The sequence below is a fragment of the Nannobrachium achirus genome, assembly GCF_963921795.1.
Source record: "Nannobrachium achirus genome assembly, chromosome: 10".
NCBI classification, from domain to species: domain Eukaryota; kingdom Metazoa; phylum Chordata; class Actinopteri; order Myctophiformes; family Myctophidae; genus Nannobrachium; species Nannobrachium achirus.
In genome coordinates, this window is record NC_137819.1 from 39,319,407 (window position 1) to 39,341,841 (window position 22,435).

Here is a 22,435-nt window from a genome sequence, read left to right on the forward strand (position 1 = left end):
ACCTTGAGACTGAGAGCTACAGGAAATAAATACAAATGAAATCATACCACATTCAACTGGAATATCTGGTGGTTGTATTATTTTTCTTTTAAATCTCATAGCACCCTGTTTTAAATAAATACAATAGAATATCACTATTTCTGTACAAATGGAAGGTAATGCACATTTTCCCCGGTAAAACCTAGTGACAGCTTCTGGAGGTGGTAAAAAAAAAAGAAAATAAAAAAAAATGAATAATACAAAATGTTTTTTTTTGCTTTGGTATAATTAGCACCTGGTCACATGTTTTTTTGTCTTTTATAAAGCATGCATTTATTCACGGTTGTAAAGAGAGAGAGTGAGAAACAGAACTTTGAAACTCATATACATATTTAAACCCTGATAGCGTTCTGCGCAACAAGATGGAATGTCAGAAAAGGTTCTGGAATGTAGACAGTAAAGCCCATTTTATGCCCCGTTGCACGACTGTGTTGCTCGGCGAAAATAGCTTACCTACAAGCCCACAACATGCCACGAATGCGACACGCTGTGGGCTAGTGGGCTATTTTTGATGAGCGCACCGGCGTGCGGCGAAGTATGAATGGGGTTTAGAAGAACCCTGGAGGCAATGTATCTGTCAGTACTGGGTCAATTGGTGATGTCAAAACCCTCTTGGCCTACTTGGCTTGTGTGTGATAAAAAAAAAATACAAACAAATAAAAAAAAACAAGACATCTATTCTGGCCCTTTCAGTGGCAGCTGTGACAGGTATAAAATACATGTACAAGAACATCAAGCACAGCACAATTTTACAAAGTGGATGGCTTTTGGTTTCGTCGTTGATCTAGACGATGAGATCGGGCAAACATCCCTTCCATATTGCCCCACCACACGCAACATAATTTGGACTCCGCCTTAATAATTGTACAATTTCAGGCTTGTGTCTCATTGCTCATAGCATTTGTAAATTTGTATTCAATACGGTACTGAATCAACGGCTGCTCATAGCCACATCTGCATACAGCAAAGTCTACTTCACACTCACCACAAACTGCGCTGTGATGCCACAAACTGCGCTGTGATGCCACAGACTGTGTCGAGACGCCACATACAGACTGCGTTGAGATGCCACATCGCGTCTAGCTTACAGTATGTCAGAACTGAGGTTACAAAGGAGAGCCCGACAATGAACAGCACATTCGTGTGGTTGCTAGGCTAGACTAGACAAATACAGATGTTCACAAGCAGAACCCAGTTGGGAATTGGGCTCGCCGCTTTGGTCCGTCTCTCTTATTTGCTCCATGGTGGGAACCAATGTTTCCATTTTTGTTCGGCTCCTCTTGTATGTGATGTGGCCGGAGCTGAGACTAGTGGGTGACAGAGCGTGGGCTCTGGAAGATGAGGTGAGAGGTAGAGCAAATGAGAAAAGTGGAGCAAAAACAAAAAAAAAAGGAGAGAGAGAGACAGTGGAGAGGAGACAGGAGTGAGAGGGGGGTCGGAGGCGGGGCATTCTGGCGTTGAAGTCGCCAGCGTTTTCTCTCTCACTCTGGCGGTTCTGTATTCCCAAGAACGCCATCCATCCATCCATCAAACTATCTTTATCTCGCTGGTTCTCTCACTGTCCGTTTCAATCGATCAGCCGATGATGGCCTCCTCTTCGTGAGAGTGTTCATGTTCTACCGTTTTCTTATTTTCTTCTTCTGATTTGTCTTGACGTCCATTACTTGTTGGGACGATGGCGCATGATGTCCCACGGGCAGAGTGTGTGTGAGTGTCTATCTCACATCGAGATTTCTTTGTGTGTACGTGTGTGTGTGTGTGTGTGTGTGTGTGTGTGTGTGTGTGTGTGTGTGTGTGTGTGTGTGCGAGCAGATGTTTGTGCGTGTGTGTATTTAATCATATCATTTACAAATAAATTTACAAATTGCTGGGCATGTATCGTCATTGTGTGTGTGTGTGTGTGTGTGTGTGTGTGTGTGTGTGTGTGTGTGTGTGTGTGTGTGTGTGTGTGTGTCTTTAAGTGCATGTGAGTGTGTATATTAGTGTGTCAGTGTGTGTGTGTGTGTGTGTGTGTGTGTGTGTGTGTGTGTTATTTACGTGTGGTTCTTGGCATAGTGTGTGTGCATGTTCTGTGTGTGTGTGTGTATATGTCTGTGTCTGTGTGTTTGCTTTTAGCCTTGGAAACAGACAGGTCCCACTTCAAAGCCAAACTGCTGGTTGCTCTCCCCAAAGTCTGACACCTTGATGTCCAGTAGAGGAAGATGCTCCACTTGTGGTGTGTTCACCTCCAGGACTGTCCTGTCAAAGCCCTTACGATACTGGGGGGAGAGACAGAGAGATAACAGAGTGAGTGACCAAGGTTAAAGGGTAAAAAAAACGTCATGGTAATAAATACCACCCAATATAGTGGACCCTATCTAGCCTGATTTCAGACTCTGCGCTCAGAGAGTGGGTGGGTCTATTGGCTGGAGCCAGGTAAGACCCTATCTTTCTTTGAGGTTTGCTTCTGCCCTGCGCCTGGCATTTTACATTTTGGATGTGCTTGCTTTTCTACTTGTCCACAGTCAAAAGGTGTCACAGGAAGGGAAAAATGAATGAATGAATGAATGGATGAATGAATTAATGAACTAGAACTGCGCTCTGTCGAGGTGCCAACTTGCGCCTTGTGCACAAGTAGGCCATGTATGGCCTACTTGTGCGCCAGCAGAGCACGCCATGCCACAACTGGCATCACAAGGAATCACCAGGTCCCTCATTGGCTGTTAAAGATGACGTTGCCAGAAATGCTGTTCCCTGATTGGACTACGGGCTTAAAGACACACAGCTACCTACCTACATACGCAGCCGAACGCAGTACTTGCGCGCTCTGTTGGCGCAAGCAATGAATGAACTAGACTGCACTCTGTCGAGGTGCCAACCTGCGTCTTGTGCACTCATAGCCAAATATGTCTGGTAATTCGCGTCACTTTCCAAGAAAATGCTCCAGCAGAGCGTGCAAGTTGGGTGATGAGGGCTGTATGTATGTATGTGGGTATTTATGGCAACATACTGTACATACCCACCCACATACATAGGTGGTGACTTCACCGAGAATGCTGCTCTCTCATGGGCTACAGGCACAGCCTTTGTACTGTCAGCCACATACTGTACATACCCACCTACAGTACATACAGACTGCCCTCATCACCCTACTTGTGCTCTGCTGGCGCAAGTAATGAATGGATCAATCAAACAATCAATCAATGGATGAATCAATCAATCAATCAATCATTCAAACAATCAGTGTGTGTGCTTGTGTGTGAGTATCAATCACTCACAGAACAGCCGTCGATGAGCGCTTTGATGTAGGGGCTGGTCTCGTAGCTCAGCGCCTCGTCGTTGGCCCCCTGCAGGTGCAGCGCCCTCTTGTGGTTGCCCTTGGCCGTGCGGTCGGCCCAGGCCACCGAGCGGTGGCAGTGGTACGTCAGGTTCTGACGGGCCGTGACACTCAGCAGCCGCAGGAAGCCCAGCTGGACCACGCCCACCGGCTCCCCGTTGGAGTCCACGTAGGAGAACTGGGACGAGGCGGAGGCAGTGGTGGAACCGAGTGGAAGCGTTAGGATGTGGAGGAGGAGGTAGGAGACGAAGAGGGCGGGGTAGGAGCAGTTAGGACGTGGAGGAGGACGTAGGGATAGATAGGAGAGAAGAGGAAGGAGTAGGAGATGGGGAAGGCGGAGAAAGGTGAGGAGCAGGGGGAGAGAAAAGAGGAGGTGAAACGAGTAGGGGGGTCAGAGGAGATGGAAGAAGGAAGAGGAGGGAGGTGGGAGATAGAGAAGAAAGAGTTAAACCAGTTATAATGGGACAGTGTGTGGACATCAGAGAACAGAGGTAATGGAGACATTGAGTGGAATCAGGAAGGTGAAGAGCAGGTTAAACTGAGTGTCCAGAACAGAAGAGCTACTCACCTTGCTGCCTGTGGAGAACTGGCTGTACCAGGATCCTGGAGTCTCATTCTCCCAAGAGCTCATCCTCACCTGCCATATAATACACATACCTTTTACATACTTTTACCTTTGACATACCTTGTCAGTGTTGTTCTTTTATTTTAGTATTTTTCTAGCACCTTAAACTAATGTCCATAAGTATATGCACAATATCTGCTGCTATGCATAAGCATATCAAGTATATAAGTATACATCTGCTGCTATGCTAAAGGTACCATGTGTAAATATGTAGATATATTTGTTCTTAGTTTTTTTTCTTGCTTGATCTCCTTTCCCCCTATGAAAATAACGATATGACGGAAACTATGCACAAAAACTAATTCACAATTTCACATCATCATCTTTACACCACCAGGTTTTCTCTCAAATAACAAGTGTACAAGACAAGTATACATTTTATAATTCACTCATAATAGTTAATGTGTGTGATGTGAAAGACAATGTTTGTAATTGTACTATGCGGCCCTCTATGTTGTTCAAACGCCTGGTTAATGTATCTTGCCCAGGGGACTGACCGTGTCAATGGTCTTGCTGGGATACAAGCAGGTCTCGGCTCCATTGGTGAAGTTACAGAAGACCTTGAAGGAATCTCTGGAACAGCCCTGGTTGGGGTCGATCCAGTACTCGCCTGGAGGAGGAGGAGGCATAAAATGCAGGTAGTGAGAGGGAGGCACAGGAAAAAAAATCAATATTTGATCACAGACTCATGAAGGGTGCCAGGATATACATGTAGAGGACACTACAAGCATTTGAAGTGTAATTGGGCTAGCAGAATTGTGGCTTCAGGCAGATGCAGTGATCATTTTTTTGTATGATTTTATTCCCTCTGCATTTGGTAGGTTGGTGAGGGTTGCCCTGGATAAGACATCTATAGAACAACAATGACCTCTGCGGGCAATGCCTTCTATCTTGTGCCTTCACTTAACTGCCTTCATAGCTTTCCTATTCTCTGTCTGAAATCATGTTACATGTTGGATGCTCATGCCTTTTGACTGTGTTCCTATCCAGACATGTACAGCAGTGTTTCTCAAAGTGTTTCTCCAGGGACTCTGTGGGTTCCTTTTAAGGGGGTCTAAATTGACCCACACAAGTCTGTAACTCTGACAGTGTACAAATGGACCCTAACAGGTCCATTTAAAGGGAGACCTTGAATTTTGAATGTTTGAGAAACACTGATTTACAGTAGGAACTCCTCCTGACCCACGCCCTCACCCCTTACCGTTCTTGTAGTCGGGCTGGCTGAGGTGCAGGTCCTGGCATGTGCGTGCGGGGCTGTCCTGGGTGCCCAGGGGGAAGCGCATGCTCTCCACCTCCTGCCGCAGGGAGTTCAGCGAGCCAAAGATCTCCTCCATGCCCTCTGCGCCTGCTGCCAGGAACTCTGCCCCCGTGGCATCTGCTGCGGGCATGTCGGTGTCTGTGTCTGAGAGCATCTGGCTGGCGTCGATGGAGCGCTTGGACTTGGGACTCCTCTGGATGGGCAGGGGCTGGATCACATCACCTGGAGGACCCTGGAGACAAAGATGAAGTCGCGTCAGTAATAGACAGTGTCTGTGACGTTTAGTGCTAGATCTAGGTTTTGTCCTGAGGTATCAATAATGTCACAGTGATATTTGTCTTTTTAAGTTATGGTTGTGTTTTATATCCAGATGATTAAAATCTGTGTCTACTCTACAATATTATGTTTTCATTCTTCAATCTTTCAAGTTATTCTTTGTCTTTGAAATCATTAAAATACCGGTAATAAAGAACTAGATCTTTTTCAACTCCTTGGGTCTCTGAGAACGGTTTTCATTCACTATTTTAGACACACTGTACATTATAGGACTGCAGCTCTTCTATTGGGCATTTGAAAGAATATGTGTATCAAAATATGTGTACAGTAAATAGTAAATCCTAGTTGTGGAAATGTTCTCAAAGAGAATTAGTTCACTCACTGGGGGTCCGGGGGGACCTGATACACCCTTCTCTCCCTTAGGTCCAGATCCTCCCTAAACACAAACACACACACACAAAATAGGGTTTACATTCTGTACAGCACTCAACAAAACACACATGAATCAAAAGTCAAGCATTGTACCATACAACAATATACACCTAGCCTGCTTCCAGACCAGAGACCCCGCCCACTCTCAGAGTGGACTCTTTCTCTGGTCTGGAGCTTAGTACATGAATCGGTTTTTATTTTCGGCTGTCCAATGAGCGCGCGGGGTGGGGGTGGGGGTGGGGTGGGTCTAACGAATATCCAATCCGCGCAGCAGTTGAAACGATTCAAACGAAGTTCACACACACACACACGCACGAGCGCACTGATTTCACCAAGCTGTTTAATGTTGATTACAAGTTTCTGGTCGCAGTTCTGTGTGGAAGCAGTCACTGGCACAGACAGAGACACACACACACACACTCCCCGATGGTGCGTCGCGTCCACCGTGCGTCTCGATCACCGTGCGTCGCGATCACTCGCGCGCGGACACGCGCGTGCACGCTCGCAAAAAAGTCCCCCGTAAATCGCTCAGAATGGAGCACAGTTTCAGACTAAAGCGTGAGCTGAGTCTGAAATCAGGCTAATATACACCAGTAAGACTCCCTAATCGGGAGATAAGCGACCGTAGGTCACTTATCTCCACAAATAGGGCAAAAATTCGTTTTTCCAAAATCTTCCTGAGCCATGTTGATGACATGAGTGTAGACATACTGTGTAGTGATTTTCGTGATTTTAGGGCAACATCTGTAGGAGCAGTGTCCAAAAATGTGTTTGTAAAAATCGGCCTGAAGGTGGCGCTATATGGGACAGATGCATGTTGATGGGATGAGTGTAGACATATTGTGTAGCAATTTGCGTGATTTTAGGGCCAAAACTGTAGGAGTAGTGGGCAAAAATGTGTTGTAAAAATCGGCCTGAAGGTGGCGCTAGAAGAGGGCCATGTGAGAAATGAGGGGTGGGGTCTCCGCGTTGCCTTGGTGGACGAATAGGTACCGGCCCCGGCTCTCCCGGACGCTCCTAGGCCGAGTTACGGCATTTTATGTGAGCTGCAGTGGAGGGGGTCCTCCACTGGGGGCGTCACCACTTTTGCATCCGTTCTGGAGCACCAGGAGTGGGTGGTCCCCAGGAATTCCCCGTGAGCAGCCCCGTTGGGGTGGTCATTTGGTAATTTTTGCACATGTGCTCATTTTTTACACTTGGGGGTCCCCGAGGGAGCTGGGGGTCCCTGGATCTCCGGGGGTCCTTGGAGGTTGTAGTTTGGCAGGTGAGGAGTGTGTGTGCAAAATCTGGCATGGATCGGGGCAACGGTTGCGGAGATATGAGCAGGGCAAAAGTGTGACGTGTGAGGTGTAACAATATACATTATTGTGCAACTTTGTTTATTGAACAAATAAAAGCTAGATGGTGTACTTACCGTAGATCCCTTAGCTCCCTTGACACCTTGAGGGCCCTGTGGAAGATATTAGGCTTCAGTATATTGTCATTGTGATGGAAACCATTGTACTTCTGTCACTACCAAGCTATACTATGATGGACTGAAACCTCTCAGGTGCTGGATGTTGGTCACAAGAAACTTTGCTTGTTTGAAAGTTCAACATTCGGTTTACAAATGCTGTCACCAATATTCAGGTTCACAAAGGATGTTTCTATTCAGGGTTAAAGATACTCACAGTCAAACCAGCAGAACCAGCAGGGCCGATGGGTCCGGTGGCTCCTTGCATACCCTACAACAGAAGACATGAGATGATGGATGCTAACACATTATTAAAAAAACAAATCCATATCCCCATACAGGGTTTCAACTATTTAAAAACTATGAGATAATATTGCCTGCCTATATACTATTAGAGATCTATGTATTGAATCTTACTCCATAGTTGAACAAGTTATAAGTGTCTTGGGATGGCAGCTAAATGTTTGCTGATGATGTCTATGTACAGTAAGAAGGTTGATATCATGTAGATCAGTGGTTCTCAAACTTTTTGCCCCAAGTACCACCTCAGAAGATATTTGGCTCTCCAAGTACCACCACAATAACTGATGTTAAACTGCTACACGTACCCTATCTCAGCGATGCTACACCTACCCTAACCCCAACATAGGAGGCATTTATATTAATTATATTAATTCCAATTCATATATATAATATAAGAATATTACATTTTTCACAGTTGTCAGACAAAGTCATGCTGTACAAAATGGTAATAAAACTGTCATTTCTTACAGTTCTCACATGACAGAGACAGACAGACAGACAGACAGACAGACAGACAGACAGACCGTCCTAGTCCTGTTGAATCCCATTTTCTGCGTCTGGGTTTGAACGGCAGTTGGTGCTGGTGGGACCGTCACTACGCACAGCACTGTCCCGGTGTGATTTCACTCCCGCCTTTCTGTAGCCTAATAGTCCATCCATATCGAACAGGTCCCGGCACTGATAATTATTAATAGCCAATAGCCACAGTATTTCGATAGTAGCCTACAATATTATGTTTTAAAATATATATTATCTCAGTCTCCTTTTTGTTTTTTTGGGGGAGAGACCTTGCGTACCACCAGCGGGGGCCTCGCGTACCGTTTGAGAACCACTGATGCAGATCAAGGTAGAGACTCTTGTTGGAACCTCTGATTTACACACATGGTTGCACACCATGTCGTGCACCGAAAACAGCTGATCCACAAGCTTGTAGATCTGCTCATTTTGATGCGCATCACCGGCGCACAACAGAGTCAGGCCTTAATCCTGAGTTGAAATACACACAGATTAGAAATGGATCTATTTTGGGTGGCAAAAAGGTTAAGAGAGTGTGTATTCTATCTGCATGGTGCTGGAGAGTGGCTCCCCTGCAGGCTGTTGCAGGGTATAAAAGTCTAAAATGTGGGCCATGTGACCAGCATTGAGTGACAGCTTTCGCTGCACATCGCATCAGTACATTTAGCCGAAATGTTTCAAACTCACAGTCTCTCCCTTGGATCCACCCGTTCCATGAGGTCCAGGCATACCCCTGTCTCCCTTCTCTCCCTGCTCTCCGGGGGGTCCGATAAGACCGATGAGACCTGGGTGACCCTTCTCTCCCTTGGCTCCTGGATCTCCACGCAGACCTAGCAACCCGGGTGGACCCTGCAGTATGGAGGAGGATGAAGGGCAGGAAAAGAGGAGGAGGGTGGAAGAGACAAGATGAAGAGGAGAGGAAGAGAGACAGGTTGAAAGAGAAAAGGGGGAAGCAGGATAGCAGAAGATAGATGTAAATGGATTATTATGGCATTGGCTCTTCTACGCACACTGGTTCCCTGTTGGTATTGTTATTCCTCTATTGGTGATTTTATTGTACGCTACTACTACTATGTTATCAAACAAAATGAACACTGACTGAAGCTTTTACAATTTATGATGCAAAATTGTGCATCAAATTATTTTTAAACTGTTTAAATCATGTATCTATGAAAATATCTCACAAGAGGTCCGGCTGGTCCTTTCTGTCCGGTAGCACCTGGAGATCCTTGTTCACCCTGAAACATAACACAACAATCACATGAACAACAACATCCACAGCACAACAATCACATTAACAACATTCAGCAGCATGTGTCCTCTAGCCTGATAGCAAGGAGAAGTGAATACTCAACAACAGTCACTCATCAACAGTCTTGTTAGGCTACATGTGGTATCTTTGTGTTGGTCACCATTGTTAATCCAACACCTATTATCATGTGTGTTTACTGACCACTGATCCTGGAAGACCTCTGAGACCCTCTGTTCCTGGTTTTCCTGGCTGACCCTGGGGACCAACTGGGCCGGTCTTTCCTGGGGGTCCGAGGGCACCTGAGTCTCCCTGGGAAGAAAATAAATGTACATTTAGCTAACGATCTTATCATGAGTGACTTATGCCTCGAACGCACAAGGATACTACTAGGATCCCGTTCAAATCAGATGACAGCCAGATTACAGTTCTTATTTCCATGTAGTCAAGCACTGCTTGCCATTCCTTAGCTGTTATCATACTTAAGCCACAATAGCCATGTGCCACCTCTCTGCCCTGAATATGTGTGGAAATGGCTGATTTGTCTTACAACAGGTGTTTAGTCACACTAGCACTGGAGTCCAATTAGTTTGACTCAATCAGTGTGACTGCTTAAATCAGCAATGCCCACCAACATACTGTATAACTTGGGAGGAGATATTCAAAACGGAACAGAAGGTTTTGAACCAGTACACCAACAAAAGAGAAGGTGACATGAAGTCAAATACAGGGTTGGGCTTCATTAGTAAGGCCTTTCACTAAAGCAACAAATAGTTTTACTAATACTTGGAGCTTTAAAGAATGTCCATAAAAGTAATGTGTGATTACAACTAACCATTTGGACCAATATGATGACATGGCACATGTCAATCAGTTTCCCACACAGAGCTGATTGATTCTAGACACTAGAGGGTGCTACTCTGTGCTACTCTCAACAAAGATGGTGGACGTGTGTTAGGAACTATCTCCTTTTAAACAGTATGCAAAAGATGTTTCTAAATACCCTTGAGGTGAGAAATAAGCAATGCAGTAACATAAACTTGATTCATCACATAAACTTGATTCATCACTGCTTTGTTGCAGTGCATGATCATAGTTGCGCGAGGCAGCGCAGTGGGAGTAACTGCAGGAGTTCGGATCCCATAGCCAGAGGGGACTTTGCCCCTATCCTGCCCCAACGCCCCAACCCATCGCTGTGATTGGCTGAGACGCCCTTTCCACTAGGAAATACATCACGATAGGGGTCGCGAAAAGCATACAAATGAAAAAAAAAAAATACAAATCACAAAACAATAACGTTATATTGTATGACCTCTGAACTCTTACCTTCGTTCCCTTCTCTCCCTGACGTCCCTCTGGTCCTCTCGTTCCAGCTGGACCCTGTAAATATGAACAATGTATAAAAGCAGGTTTTAGTAACAACTTTATACATCTTCAAAATCTAATGTGGCTTCCATATATGATCTGTGTCATACGTCACAGGTCAGAAAAACTAGGTGACGTCACATTACCCTCTTTCCCGTTGGCCCAGGACCTCCGTTTTCACCAGTGGGTCCAGGCGAGCCCTGCAGAGGGAGAGAGAGACAAAAAAACAAGCAGACATGCAGAATTGCAAAATGTTACATGTCTGATATCACCTAATGAAAACAGTTTAATGTCACACAAGGCTAAAAATGAATGAATGTCAAAATCATGATTCTTGGATGTTTTGAAATGGTGTTTGTTATAAAGAAACAAATACAAAACAGTATTGGCTTGTATCATTTGTAAATATAATTTTCTATTGCAAATACACTTTTGAAGCTTGGAAATGCAGGGTGATGTGCTATCAGAACGGTTCAGGAAGGGATCATACTAACGACTACATTTTATGATACATTGTAACAGATACACATTACACTCTCTCACTGCTACTCACAGCTTCTCCTTGTTCGCCGTCCTCTCCTCTCTCTCCCTTGGCTCCATCTTGTCCCTGAAAGACAACGTTAAACAGGTCAGCCGGATGTGTTGTTGGATGCGATGATTCTAACCTGAGGTTTGTAGAAACGTAATAAATAGGATGACGGCAGGATGCGTCAGGATACTCACTCTGGGTCCGAGCTCACCGGGGGGACCGGGGTCGCCAGGGAAACCAACTGGACCCTGCGGACAGAAGGGAACACACATACTGTAGCTCAAGCCCAATTCAAAATGAAGCACTGGATCCATCCTGCGACAGAGCATAAATTAGGCATCGGACACTGAAGTCAAATTTCATATAGTACTGTATGTATTTGTGTGTGAGAGAGAGATTGAGAGAGAGAGTCATACAGGGTTTCCTTTAGGTCCGTCGTCTCCAGGCCTTCCTCTTCCTCCGGCGGGTCCAGAAGTACCTGGTTGTCCGGCCTCTCCCTTATCTCCACGCTCTCCACGAGGTCCCTGCGTTTGGAACCACAAAAGTCATTCACTGCTGGACGGAAGTGCAGAGCGATGCGAGAACACCAACCTTCTTCAAGGTCTCGCCACTCACCTTCTTTCCAGGCTCTCCTCCAATTCCTGGGGGTCCAGACTCACCAGGCTCTCCCTGTCAACACAAAGTGTCCGTCAGTCATCGGGACACACTGGGTTAACTCCAGTATCTACTACACTACAGTATATCACGCAGGAGAATTGTTCTAATGACATGATTAATATCAGTTAATCACTTTACCTTCTCTCCGAGGGGACCAGGGTTACCAATACCACCAGGAGGACCTTGAGGACCCTGAATAGGATATGTAAATACATTATTACGGCCTCAACAAAGTACAGTATGGTTCAAATGGTGCCAGCTAATTAAGTAAAATCCCATGATACCAGACTTTATCTTCTACATAGTTTCTATTACATAAGGATTATGCAGGTATAGGGTTTAAAGCTACTTACATCAGCACCGCTGGGACCAGCAGGGCCACGGGGTCCGGGGGGACCAGGAGGACCCTAGAAAAACAAGAGGATTAGGAATTATGTTTGCATAAAATAAAAATGACCAAAAGTGGTATACAACCTAAGGGTTCAATACCTACATTTAACCATATGATTTTGAATTATTTCGATTATTTTGTAGAAATGATTGTACGATTGAGCAGAGCTGTTTTTAAGGCTTTTGGAGCAAATTCAAGTCAAGTCTCAATTCATGAGAGACAAGTCGAAGTCAAGAGTCAAGTTTTTCAAACCTCAGTCAATTAAGTCTCAAGTCATTCAATAAAACTAAGTCAAGTCTCAAGTCATTTGAGATAAGTCTAGGTCAAGTCTCAAGTTATACGAGACAAGTCTACTGTAGGTCCAGATTCAAGTTTTGCAAGTCAAATCTAAGGCAATTAAGTCATCCAATAAGTCAAGTCTCAAGTTATTTGATACAAGTCTAGGTCAAGCTCAAACTAATTCGATACAAGTGTACCGGTAGGTCAAGTCTCAAGTCATGTGTGACAAGTCCAAGTCAAGTCTTCAGTCATTCAGTACGGGACCAAAGCCCAGGTTCAAATTGGGGACCTTCTGATTTCCAAGCGGCAGCTCTACCTCCTGAGCCACTGCTGCCCCTTCAAACCAAAAGTCTCCAACCATTCAAGACAAGTCTACAGAAGGTCATGGTTCAAGGTTGTGTTTTATTGTTACATCTTGTGTAATATTTTAGTTTGGCTTCCTTCAGACAATGCAGCAGCATAGGTCAAGTCTCAAGTCGTGTAATAAAGTTTCATTTAATTGTGTTGGTCATGTCGCAAGTAATTAATTGGGCTGGCCCCGTAAGTCAAGCCTCCAGTAATTTAAAAAAGTCTATTAGGTCAAGTCTGAAGTAATTTAACACAAGTCTAGGTCAATCAGAACGTAACAGAAATGCAGCAGAAGCAAAAGTTGTACTAAACTACAGTGAGCATGTGATAAAGTTGCATTGTACTTTAGATGAGATATTTTTCTGTGGTATTCCTGGATCAAATCTAATCACAAAATCATAGTTATGATTGATGTATGTTTACATATTGGCCTCTAATTTTGAGGGTGGTCATCTGGGTGATTACAAGGTTTGTGAACCTGTAGGGATAGGGAATATGTCAAAAATCAAAGATTTGTCACTTGGTGAAAAGATTTGAAAATAATTGGCATGATGTGTTAGGTATGGGTATAAGGTTTACCAAAACCATCACTAACTTATTGGGCTGGCCCCGTAGATGTCTGTTTGCAGAAACTCCATTAGATTAGTCAGTATATGGTTGAACCCCCAAATAATTTGATACAAAAGTGGATTCTGTTACTATTGGGCATGTTAAATATCAAACTAAATATTTTAGAAAATCAAACTTCTAGAAAGTTGTCATTTTCAAGATGGCGTCCACGATGGCTGCCGGGAGCTTAAAATTCTCTATTGAACCTAGAAAGGTGGTTTTAGTGTCTAACCTATAATTGTCTTGCAGGCAGTGGATCAATTACAATGAATGATCTTCAGGAGAGCAGCATTCATTCTTGACATACAGTAATTGGGACAAATTATCCTGTTTCAACAGAATTATCCTGCAGGTTCTACCCCTAGGTCATGACGTCCAAATCCTGAAAGTGTCATGCTCATGGACACTTCCAACACATATCCGTGACCGGGAATAAAACCTGGGACCTTCAGTTTCCCAGGCGGCCCTATACCCATTCAGCTATGACCACCCACAAGAGTGAATTTCATTTCCGGTGATAAGCTTGGACTTTTTACAGGGGGCAGTTACAAATTGCAGCCACCTGTAGGTGCTCTTTTAGAGTGGTTTGAACGAGGGTAACGCCAGGGCTCAGGAATGTTCCCATTTTTAATCAATGAAGGGTGCTGAATCAATTGCTGATGTTGCGCTCGCTGCGTTCAGTGGCAGCGTCCAAACTTCAAAAAATGTTGACTCTGTACAATGCCGGCATGACACCAGCACGACACTGGCATGACGCCTGAGCTGCAGTGGAGCATTCCAAATTCTGGTGGCATAGCAGTAGAATGAACAATTTTTGTGCCAAATCTGGGTTCAGTGAGATGAGTGGAGCTTCTTCTGGTGTTGTGCATGTGTGCATACTTTTTACGTTATTGAAGTAGTACGTGGGTATCCCTGCTTTCTTGCGTATAGAAGACCAGGCCCATTGCAAGTTGCTTTACTCTGTCCTCTATCCTGAACCATCCCACCCTAGCATAATGAGGGCAAGTTCTGGGTTTAAGGCCTAGTAGTAACCTGAGTACCTGACCAGTTTGTTTTCTAACCAGTTTACCTGACCAGGTCTGCAGTTTTGTTTTTAATGCCTTTGAGGTGCTAAAGTATAGTGGTGAGGTGCATGCATAGTGGAAATTACATTGGATGAGTGTCCTCAGTGTGTTCCTACTGAACACAGAGGAGACATATGTATAGAAAACATGTTTGGTTGACCTTTCTGATTACTTTTGTTTCATTACATTTTTTCACTGGAGACGTTGTCCTCTAAGATACAACCCAGGTAGATAATTTAATCTTTCCTTGTGATGACATTGTCGCCCACTTTGAACATGAAGTATTTGGCCTTGTGTAGAGAGTGCTCACTGCCTCAAAAGTCTAGTGTCCCCCTTGGCCCATAGGGATATCCCTTTGGATCAATGGTTAAGATATTGGACTTTCACACGGGGAATCCCGGGTGTTACATTGGTGCCGTGACCCGGATCGGGTTTCCTCGTGGGAGGAGGTCAAACCAATTTTAATACTTGACTACCTCAAATGTGAACTATTGTGTCCCATTTAAATCCACCGACAAATGGATAAATGGCTTGATTTTAAGACTATTCACAGTCAGTTAAATACTAGTTATTATTGGGTTATCGGTTGAGCTGTGAAGCAATAGCAAAGTTATTGGAATGTGGTTTTCTGTATACTATGTATGTCACGTACGCAATGACTTGATACACTGTATCATCGTCAAATCACAACAGAAAGGTCAAAGACATTAAAGTGATCCCTGACTAATACGACAAATATGTCTTAATACATTATAATTGTCCTCTATAACTACAATGTAAAATTAATAACACCTTAAATATTTTATTTCTTCTAGAAATAGCTAATCTTTCACTCAGTAGGGGAAATGCCTGTCTCAAGTTGATGATGTCATAAATGTCATGTGTCATTTTTATGGCATGCATGTGCAAAAAAACAAAACACAAAAACATTTGAAATATTGATTTGATGCTCATATTAACCATAGGAAGTATTAAAGCTATACTGTGTAAGTTGCTCAACTGGTGGTCTGTAGCAGTATAACAAACCGCGGTCGCGTTTGCTTTTTTCGTCCGTTTTTCGCTCGCGGACCGGGCCGTCAGACCACCGCGTCCGCCTCGCCGAGCCGCTTTCAATGAGGTCTCCCGTGTCCTTCTACGAGCAGCGGTTGGAGAGTTACATGCTAGACTCCTCCAGTGTAAACACTGCAGTGTACTTCCTGAAGGCGTGTTTCCTAAACCCACCAGAGAGCCCGGCAGTGTATGTTCTGCGCTGTGATTGGCCGGCAGTGTATAACCCTCGCTGTGATTGGCCGGTAGTGTGATGACGCAATTTTTCCGCGTAAACCGGTCCCGGGCAGGGATCATAGAAAACATATAAAGAGAAAGCTTTAGAAGCTGAAAATAACGGAGTGGGGGTTCTAAAACTTTAGCGATTTAACAGCTAGGACCATTTTAAGATTTGTTTTATAAAAAAAGTTACATGGTATAACTTTAAGTTTGTTTTTATTTTCACATGCATGCCATAAATTCCATAGGGATAGATCACACTTGACATTTATGACATCATCAACTTGCGACGGGCATTTCCCCTATTGAGTGAAAGATTAGCTATTTCTAGAATATATAAAATAATTGAGGTGTTTTTAATTTTACATTGTAGTTATAGAGGACAATTATAATGTATTAAGGCATATTTGTCGTATTAGTCAGGGATCACTTTAAGGTTGTCTGACAGTGAGTCAAGTGGCTCAAATAGACTATCTTTGTTAAGTCTGAAGTGTTGTCAAGTTGAATGCACCACTGCAATAGCAATAGTTTTCCAAATGTGCTTGAAGACCCACAACTGCCACAATAGTATAGTGCAGTCTCCCATTCTGTGCTAGAACAGGACAGAATAACTATCTGTAACCAGTGAGCAGTGTTAATTAAGTGTTATCAACCTGACCAGCTGTACTGTAAACTGTACTCACTTGCGTTTCCTGGTGAAAGTTTGCTAAACTGGATAAACATTGTTGTGTCCGTCATTACCCACTCATCATCACCCAGCAGCACGACAGAAGCATGATTTTAAAAGGTTTCTGACATAATGATCGCAGTCCAAACTTGTTGCCCTGTTAAACCCATTGAAAGCCACTGGAATGGAATACACCGTTTGATCACAGAGCAGCAGTGGCCTGTGTGTTCCCAGCAAGCATCCCACCCACCACACCATCGAATGGCACCACCATCAGAACGTTATCAACCAGGAGGTGTCTAAACGTGGGCTTTTTAAAGCACAAAACTCACCATGGGTCCAACGTCTCCGGTCTCTCCCTTCTCTCCCGATGGTCCTGGCAATCCCTGTAGGGCACAGGATATAAATCACAATTAGAAACTAATCTCTAACAATCAAAGTGGTTCCCAAGCAGCGGGTCCGAACCAAAAGGGGAACACAAGATGTTCAATATTCAGAAATGTTTGCAGAAATTCTGTGGTATTCATGTGTGAATTCATCTGCAGACTTTAGATCACAGAATAATGTGTTCATTGTGAAACTAGTGTGGACCAACTAATCTATAGCAAAGGAATGACGTCACAGGCATTCTGTATACAGTCATGTGCTGGCAGTAAGAGAATCCTAGCTCAGTACAATTCATTTTAAATATGACTACATGGACTATAATACAGGAATCAAAGACATTCTGACATTCACAGTGCTAAGCCTTGGCTTTAACATTAGTCATATATTCGGAATAATAGCTAAAGTCTTTGAGAGTCATATGATGTTTGGGAAATACCATCTCACAGTATCCCTGTCCTTTCTCAAACAACATTGGACCTACTAAGAGTAAACAACAGTGTCTGTTAAAGTGTAGTAACATCTACAGTCATGAGCCCTGTCTAGTAGTGTAATACTTATTGGACATCTGAATGAACGCTACAATATATGTGGGTAGTATGTTGGTATGCTTTTAGTCTTACATCGTCACTGCCTCTTCTGCCTCATACTTGGCTATAAAGTGTTACCTGATATTAATAATAATTTGTTCTTCATACCTGCAGTCCGATGGGACCTGGGGCCCCTGGGAATCCTCTGGATCCTTCATCTCCTTTGGCGCCAAAAGGCCCCTGCTGACCCCTGGGTCCAAGCTCTCCATCAGCTCCCTGGACAACAAGAATGTAATTTGTATTGTGGACTAAATTATGGTTGCTTAAGTTTGTTCTATGTTATTCCTATTTAGATTATTATGTATTACATGTGTACAACACGCCGCATTGCTTCTAGATCTGATCTTTTACATGATGCTCAGGCTTAAGATATCATTGAAACAAGTGACGTTTGTACTTACAGGAGCACCAGGTTGACCAAGTGGACCCATTGCTCCAGGTGGACCAGGAGGACCCTACAAAAAAACAAAAACAATCAGATGAGCAGATGAGCAATAGATACAAATGTAATGTTAACTATTTTAGTTTGGACCGCAATATTCAACAACACGACTGGATGTGCAAAGAAAGACAAAATGACTACAAATAACAAATCTACAACTCCAGGAAGCATCGATTCACGATTCAACTTTAATAATCAGCTAACAAAGAAACGCATGAGATGAAGAAAAAAACTGACAGAAATTCCAACTTAATTTCGAAGTACCGTGCGAGATTGATTGACATCACTCACCTGTTCTCCTTTGTCTCCCTTGCCGCCCTTCTGACCGTGCTCTCCAACCTCACCCTGTGGAAAGACACAATTTAAAGCAATGTCAAGTGTTGTTCTGAAAGGCCTGGACCCCAGGAAGGATGTCATACAGTATGAAACAATGGATTGAAGCATCAAATCAGCGTATGTTATGATTCCATCCAATGAGAGAAGAGAAAGTGTAAGGACAGTAAAGTAATAACTGAATTCTTCAGTTTGTTACTTCGTGTTCATGTGTCTGTGCATTGTTACAGTGTGTCTTTTGTCTGTGAGAGTGTGTATGTCCATCACTAGCCTTGTCGCCATCCTCTCCAGGAACTCCCGGGGTTCCAGCGGGGCCAGGCAGACCCACAGGTCCCTGAACGCCATCACGACCTGCTCCTCCAATGGGGCCTTTCTCTCCCTAGGGGATAGAATTAAAAAACACACAAGGAGAGAGAAAAAGAGAAGTGTTGAGTCTTAAAACTTCCCTCACACACTGGCTTCACACAGAAAACGTAATGATCCAACTACTGATGATACTACTACTACTACTACCACCAATAATAGTTATACAGAGTATCGTAATAATAATAGACTCTCACAGGAACTCCCTTCTCTCCAGCAGATCCAGGGGGTCCTTGAGGGCCTGGTCTTCCAGGAGGTCCGACGGGTCCAGCGGTACCAGCTCCTCCCCTCTCACCAGGAGAACCCTAGAAAGGTAACAGTCAAATAACACAGCCTCATTAAAGCTTTATCTCCTTTTATTTCATGGGATTCCTCATGTCGCCTATACCATGTCCATGATCTTTTTCAATGAAAAACTATTTGTTTTTAGGAATGCAGCTTGGGCTTTACTTGCAGTTCTGTCACAAAAATAATTGTGATCAACTGTACAGTAGAATAGGCCTATATATTAAAAAATGGCGTTCCATCAACACAATACGAGCATTTGTGTTCTCACAACACAGCAGTGTAGCTTCATGCCACACTGCGATCTTGTACATCATCTTGAACATTTTCAAAAAATCTTCTAAACGAACTGAACTAACTGATTTAGAAGGCATTTGTAGAATCGGCCTCATGGCTTTAATGGGTTTGAAACTTACAGCAGTTCCAGGAGGTCCGGCAGGTCCTTCACTTCCCTTCAGGCCTCCTCCTCCCTGTCAGAGTACACAAGACAAGACCAGGATCATTAAAAGTACACAAGTTGAAAACAGGCAACAAGGATTTGAATCCCAGAAAGTGATTCTTTTTAGAGTGCAGTTCCCACTAACAGCCCAGTAAATGTCGCTATTTCACCTTCTGCTGTCTGCAGAAGCATTTACACTCCATTCAAGTGAATGAGGTTTTGGCCGGACTTTAAACGCTTAAAGAAAACATAGTTAATTAACATTTTCATGAATACTTGATTTTTTCAAATCCTTTTTCAATTCAAAATTATGGTCCCATTCATTTTAAAAATGAATAATAAAGAAGAGTATGCTTCTAGGGTATGCTTCTCTGCTGGTTGAACCGAGTTAAGACACACCCTCGCTGCGGTTTCAGCAGCGAGGGTGCGGTTTCTTTTTGAGACCGGAAGTTCCAAGATGGTGGATTTGAATTTGACGAACAAGTGCCTTCAAAACTGGTCTGTAGAAACGAATAATAAAGTCACGCAACCGTTCCCTTCGTCCATAATTTTTATAATCTATGCTTGAAAACTGCAGATTTCACCACGGCCAAACACCATACTCACAGGGGTACCGGGCAGCCCTCTCTCCCCAGGGAAGCCTCTCAGTCCTGGGGGTCCGTCCTTACCGGGTCCTCCTGGGGGACCGGGGTCTCCCTTGGTGCCCTCCTTTCCTGAGGGGCCGGACAGTCCCTGCTCACCGGGGGGACCTGGGGGTCCTGGGTGGCCACGCTCTCCCAAGGGGCCGGTCTCTCCTGATGGACCCTGGGAGGAGAAAGATGGAGAAAGTGGAGTTTGAGTAAAGATGAAGAAGTGAATGAATGGAAAGAACATAGGTGGAAGACACACAAACTCATATTTATGAACAACTTTCCTTTAAATCCTGCCTGATAAAGATTTATAAGTGGGAACAAAGTTTGCATGCTATAGTGGTTGGCGTAACTTAGCTTAGATATAGAATGCCATAGAAACGTAGATACAGGCTATTGTGTCAACACAGCGGCTGCCATCATATTGGGGAGGGGGAGCCGTGCACCCAACAGTTATTCACGACAACTGGCTAATCACAGAGCATCCTCGCCGGGTCTACGCTGAATGGAGTACATAATGCAAGTTCCATGCTGCTGTGCATGCATGCACATCTCCATTATGAGTCCCCCCCCCCCCCCACAATATGGCGTCCGGGATGCGAGTGTGCTATTCCCCTCGGAGCTGAGGAGAGTAGGGGGAGGAGCTTGTGCAAGGACGTGCAGTGATTGGGAAAAGTCCCTTTGAGCCACAGTCAGTCGCAAAAGCAGTCCCCTTGTCAATATTTACTATTCTGTCCATAACGGCACATAACTCGGTAACAGCACTGAGTCGGCTCATACGACCTTCGCAACACTCGACACAGCGACTCGCTCACTACTGCTCACTCGGCGGTGTCTCGCGTGGATCAAGGTTGCCTGAGACGGTGCGCCTCCGTCATGGTTTTGTCAATAACTATACTTTGACCAAAACAGCGAGAGAAGCACTTCCGCATTGGACGTGGCCTCAGCTCAGCTCCGGGGGGAAAAACCTTCTCGCGTCCGGGATGGCATATAAAATGCATCCATCCATCCATCTTCAACCGCTTATCTGGAGTCGGGTCGCAGGGTCAACAGTTTCAGCAGACTCCTTTTCTGAGCAACATTAGCCACTTCCTCCTGGGTGATCCCGAGGCGTTCCCACGTCAGTGTGGAGAAATAATCCCCCTATCTGGGCCTTTAGTCTGCCACGGGGTCTCCTCCCAGTGGGACACGCAGCGACGACCTCACTAGGGAGACGCTTGGACAGCATCCGTACTAGATGCCCAAACCCAACTAAGCTGGCTCCTTTCCAAGTGAAGGAGCAGCGACTCCGATTCTCTCTGGGGTGACTGACCTTTTCACCCAAAATGCAGTTCCCTTGAAATGCCCTTTTATGTTCTCCACTCACCTGAGGGCCAACAACTCCAGGACCGCCAGGACCTCCCATCTTTCCTTGGAAACCCTGGAGGAAGGAAGGGAATGATGTTAGCAAAATCTAAAATGGAAGACAGGATCTGATGTACCAACCCAACCCAAACTCAGGTGAGCATGACATGTGGGTTAATCCTACTACAGCAGATCTGCTCAATAAAGGTATACAGTAACTAGGCGCTTTTTATGAGGAAAAAGTGTGTCCTTTTCTGCTAAATAAAAAAAAAATAAAAAAAAAATAAGAAGGGGGGCACATGATCGACAAAAGCTATTGATTTTTAATTGAAATATTATTAGAATCCATCAGCTGAATCACAGCTGAATGACTTTGATTATGGTAACTTAAGTGGATAGTGATGAACACTGATGCTGCCAAATATATACAAACAGTGTCACCAGTGTATTGTTCCCTGTATGAATTCATTGATAACTACATTTTTAAAAGGTAATTCGACCCTAGGTGTCTATCGACTTTAATCATCCATCCTTGACGCACAACGCATCCAAGGAATTATTTTGTGATTGCTATGAGATGTGTTGTAATTTAGTCTTCTGGTGCAACCGTTGTCGCTCAACATCATTGACGCTCCTTATGGTTCATCCTCAAATTTGTCTACTACTAGATAATGAGAAATATTGTGTGCAGAAGTTGCCATTTTTTCCCATTATTCACTATAGGAAATATCATGGCGTCACTCAAATGTGTAGGGTTCCTCCAAGGAGCATAAATGCACTCAACAACTTTCATGTCAATTTGGCCATTTGATTGATTTTAGAGATGGAAAGAAAATGGCATCACCAAAACCAGTAGTGTTGGTACAAAGCATGAAGGTACAAAGCAAATTCCATAGCCTTTCAGTGAGTAGCTTTTGGGAAATCTTCCATGGACTCAAAGTGCTGGACGGATGGACAGTGAGACCGACTGCCTGAATGACAGCG

The 22,435-nt window shown here is 44.2% G+C and overlaps 1 protein-coding gene across 1 annotated transcript in view; it reads right to left on the reverse strand.

Moving 5' to 3' along the window:
• Positions 1–2,150: 2,150 nt before the first annotated feature.
• The window catches only part of LOC308293031 (uncharacterized protein), a gene marked incomplete at both ends in the record, with an annotated part of 82,467 nt that continues 62,182 nt past the window's right edge, over positions 2,151–22,435 (reverse strand). The window contains 28 exons of the mRNA XM_080735461.1: positions 2,151–2,297; positions 3,297–3,533; positions 3,924–3,992; positions 4,478–4,590; positions 5,182–5,470; positions 5,897–5,950; positions 7,361–7,396; positions 7,617–7,670; positions 8,906–9,067; positions 9,403–9,456; positions 9,672–9,779; positions 10,794–10,847; positions 10,979–11,032; positions 11,386–11,439; positions 11,556–11,609; positions 11,778–11,885; positions 11,977–12,030; positions 12,157–12,210; positions 12,372–12,425; positions 16,975–17,028; positions 17,725–17,832; positions 18,018–18,071; positions 18,350–18,403; positions 18,663–18,770; positions 18,952–19,059; positions 19,456–19,509; positions 20,085–20,282; positions 21,474–21,527. Coding sequence (XP_080591587.1) covers positions 2,151–2,297; positions 3,297–3,533; positions 3,924–3,992; positions 4,478–4,590; positions 5,182–5,470; positions 5,897–5,950; positions 7,361–7,396; positions 7,617–7,670; positions 8,906–9,067; positions 9,403–9,456; positions 9,672–9,779; positions 10,794–10,847; positions 10,979–11,032; positions 11,386–11,439; positions 11,556–11,609; positions 11,778–11,885; positions 11,977–12,030; positions 12,157–12,210; positions 12,372–12,425; positions 16,975–17,028; positions 17,725–17,832; positions 18,018–18,071; positions 18,350–18,403; positions 18,663–18,770; positions 18,952–19,059; positions 19,456–19,509; positions 20,085–20,282; positions 21,474–21,527 — 2,601 coding nt within the window. The remainder of the gene's footprint in view (positions 2,298–3,296; positions 3,534–3,923; positions 3,993–4,477; positions 4,591–5,181; positions 5,471–5,896; positions 5,951–7,360; positions 7,397–7,616; positions 7,671–8,905; positions 9,068–9,402; positions 9,457–9,671; positions 9,780–10,793; positions 10,848–10,978; positions 11,033–11,385; positions 11,440–11,555; positions 11,610–11,777; positions 11,886–11,976; positions 12,031–12,156; positions 12,211–12,371; positions 12,426–16,974; positions 17,029–17,724; positions 17,833–18,017; positions 18,072–18,349; positions 18,404–18,662; positions 18,771–18,951; positions 19,060–19,455; positions 19,510–20,084; positions 20,283–21,473; positions 21,528–22,435) is intronic.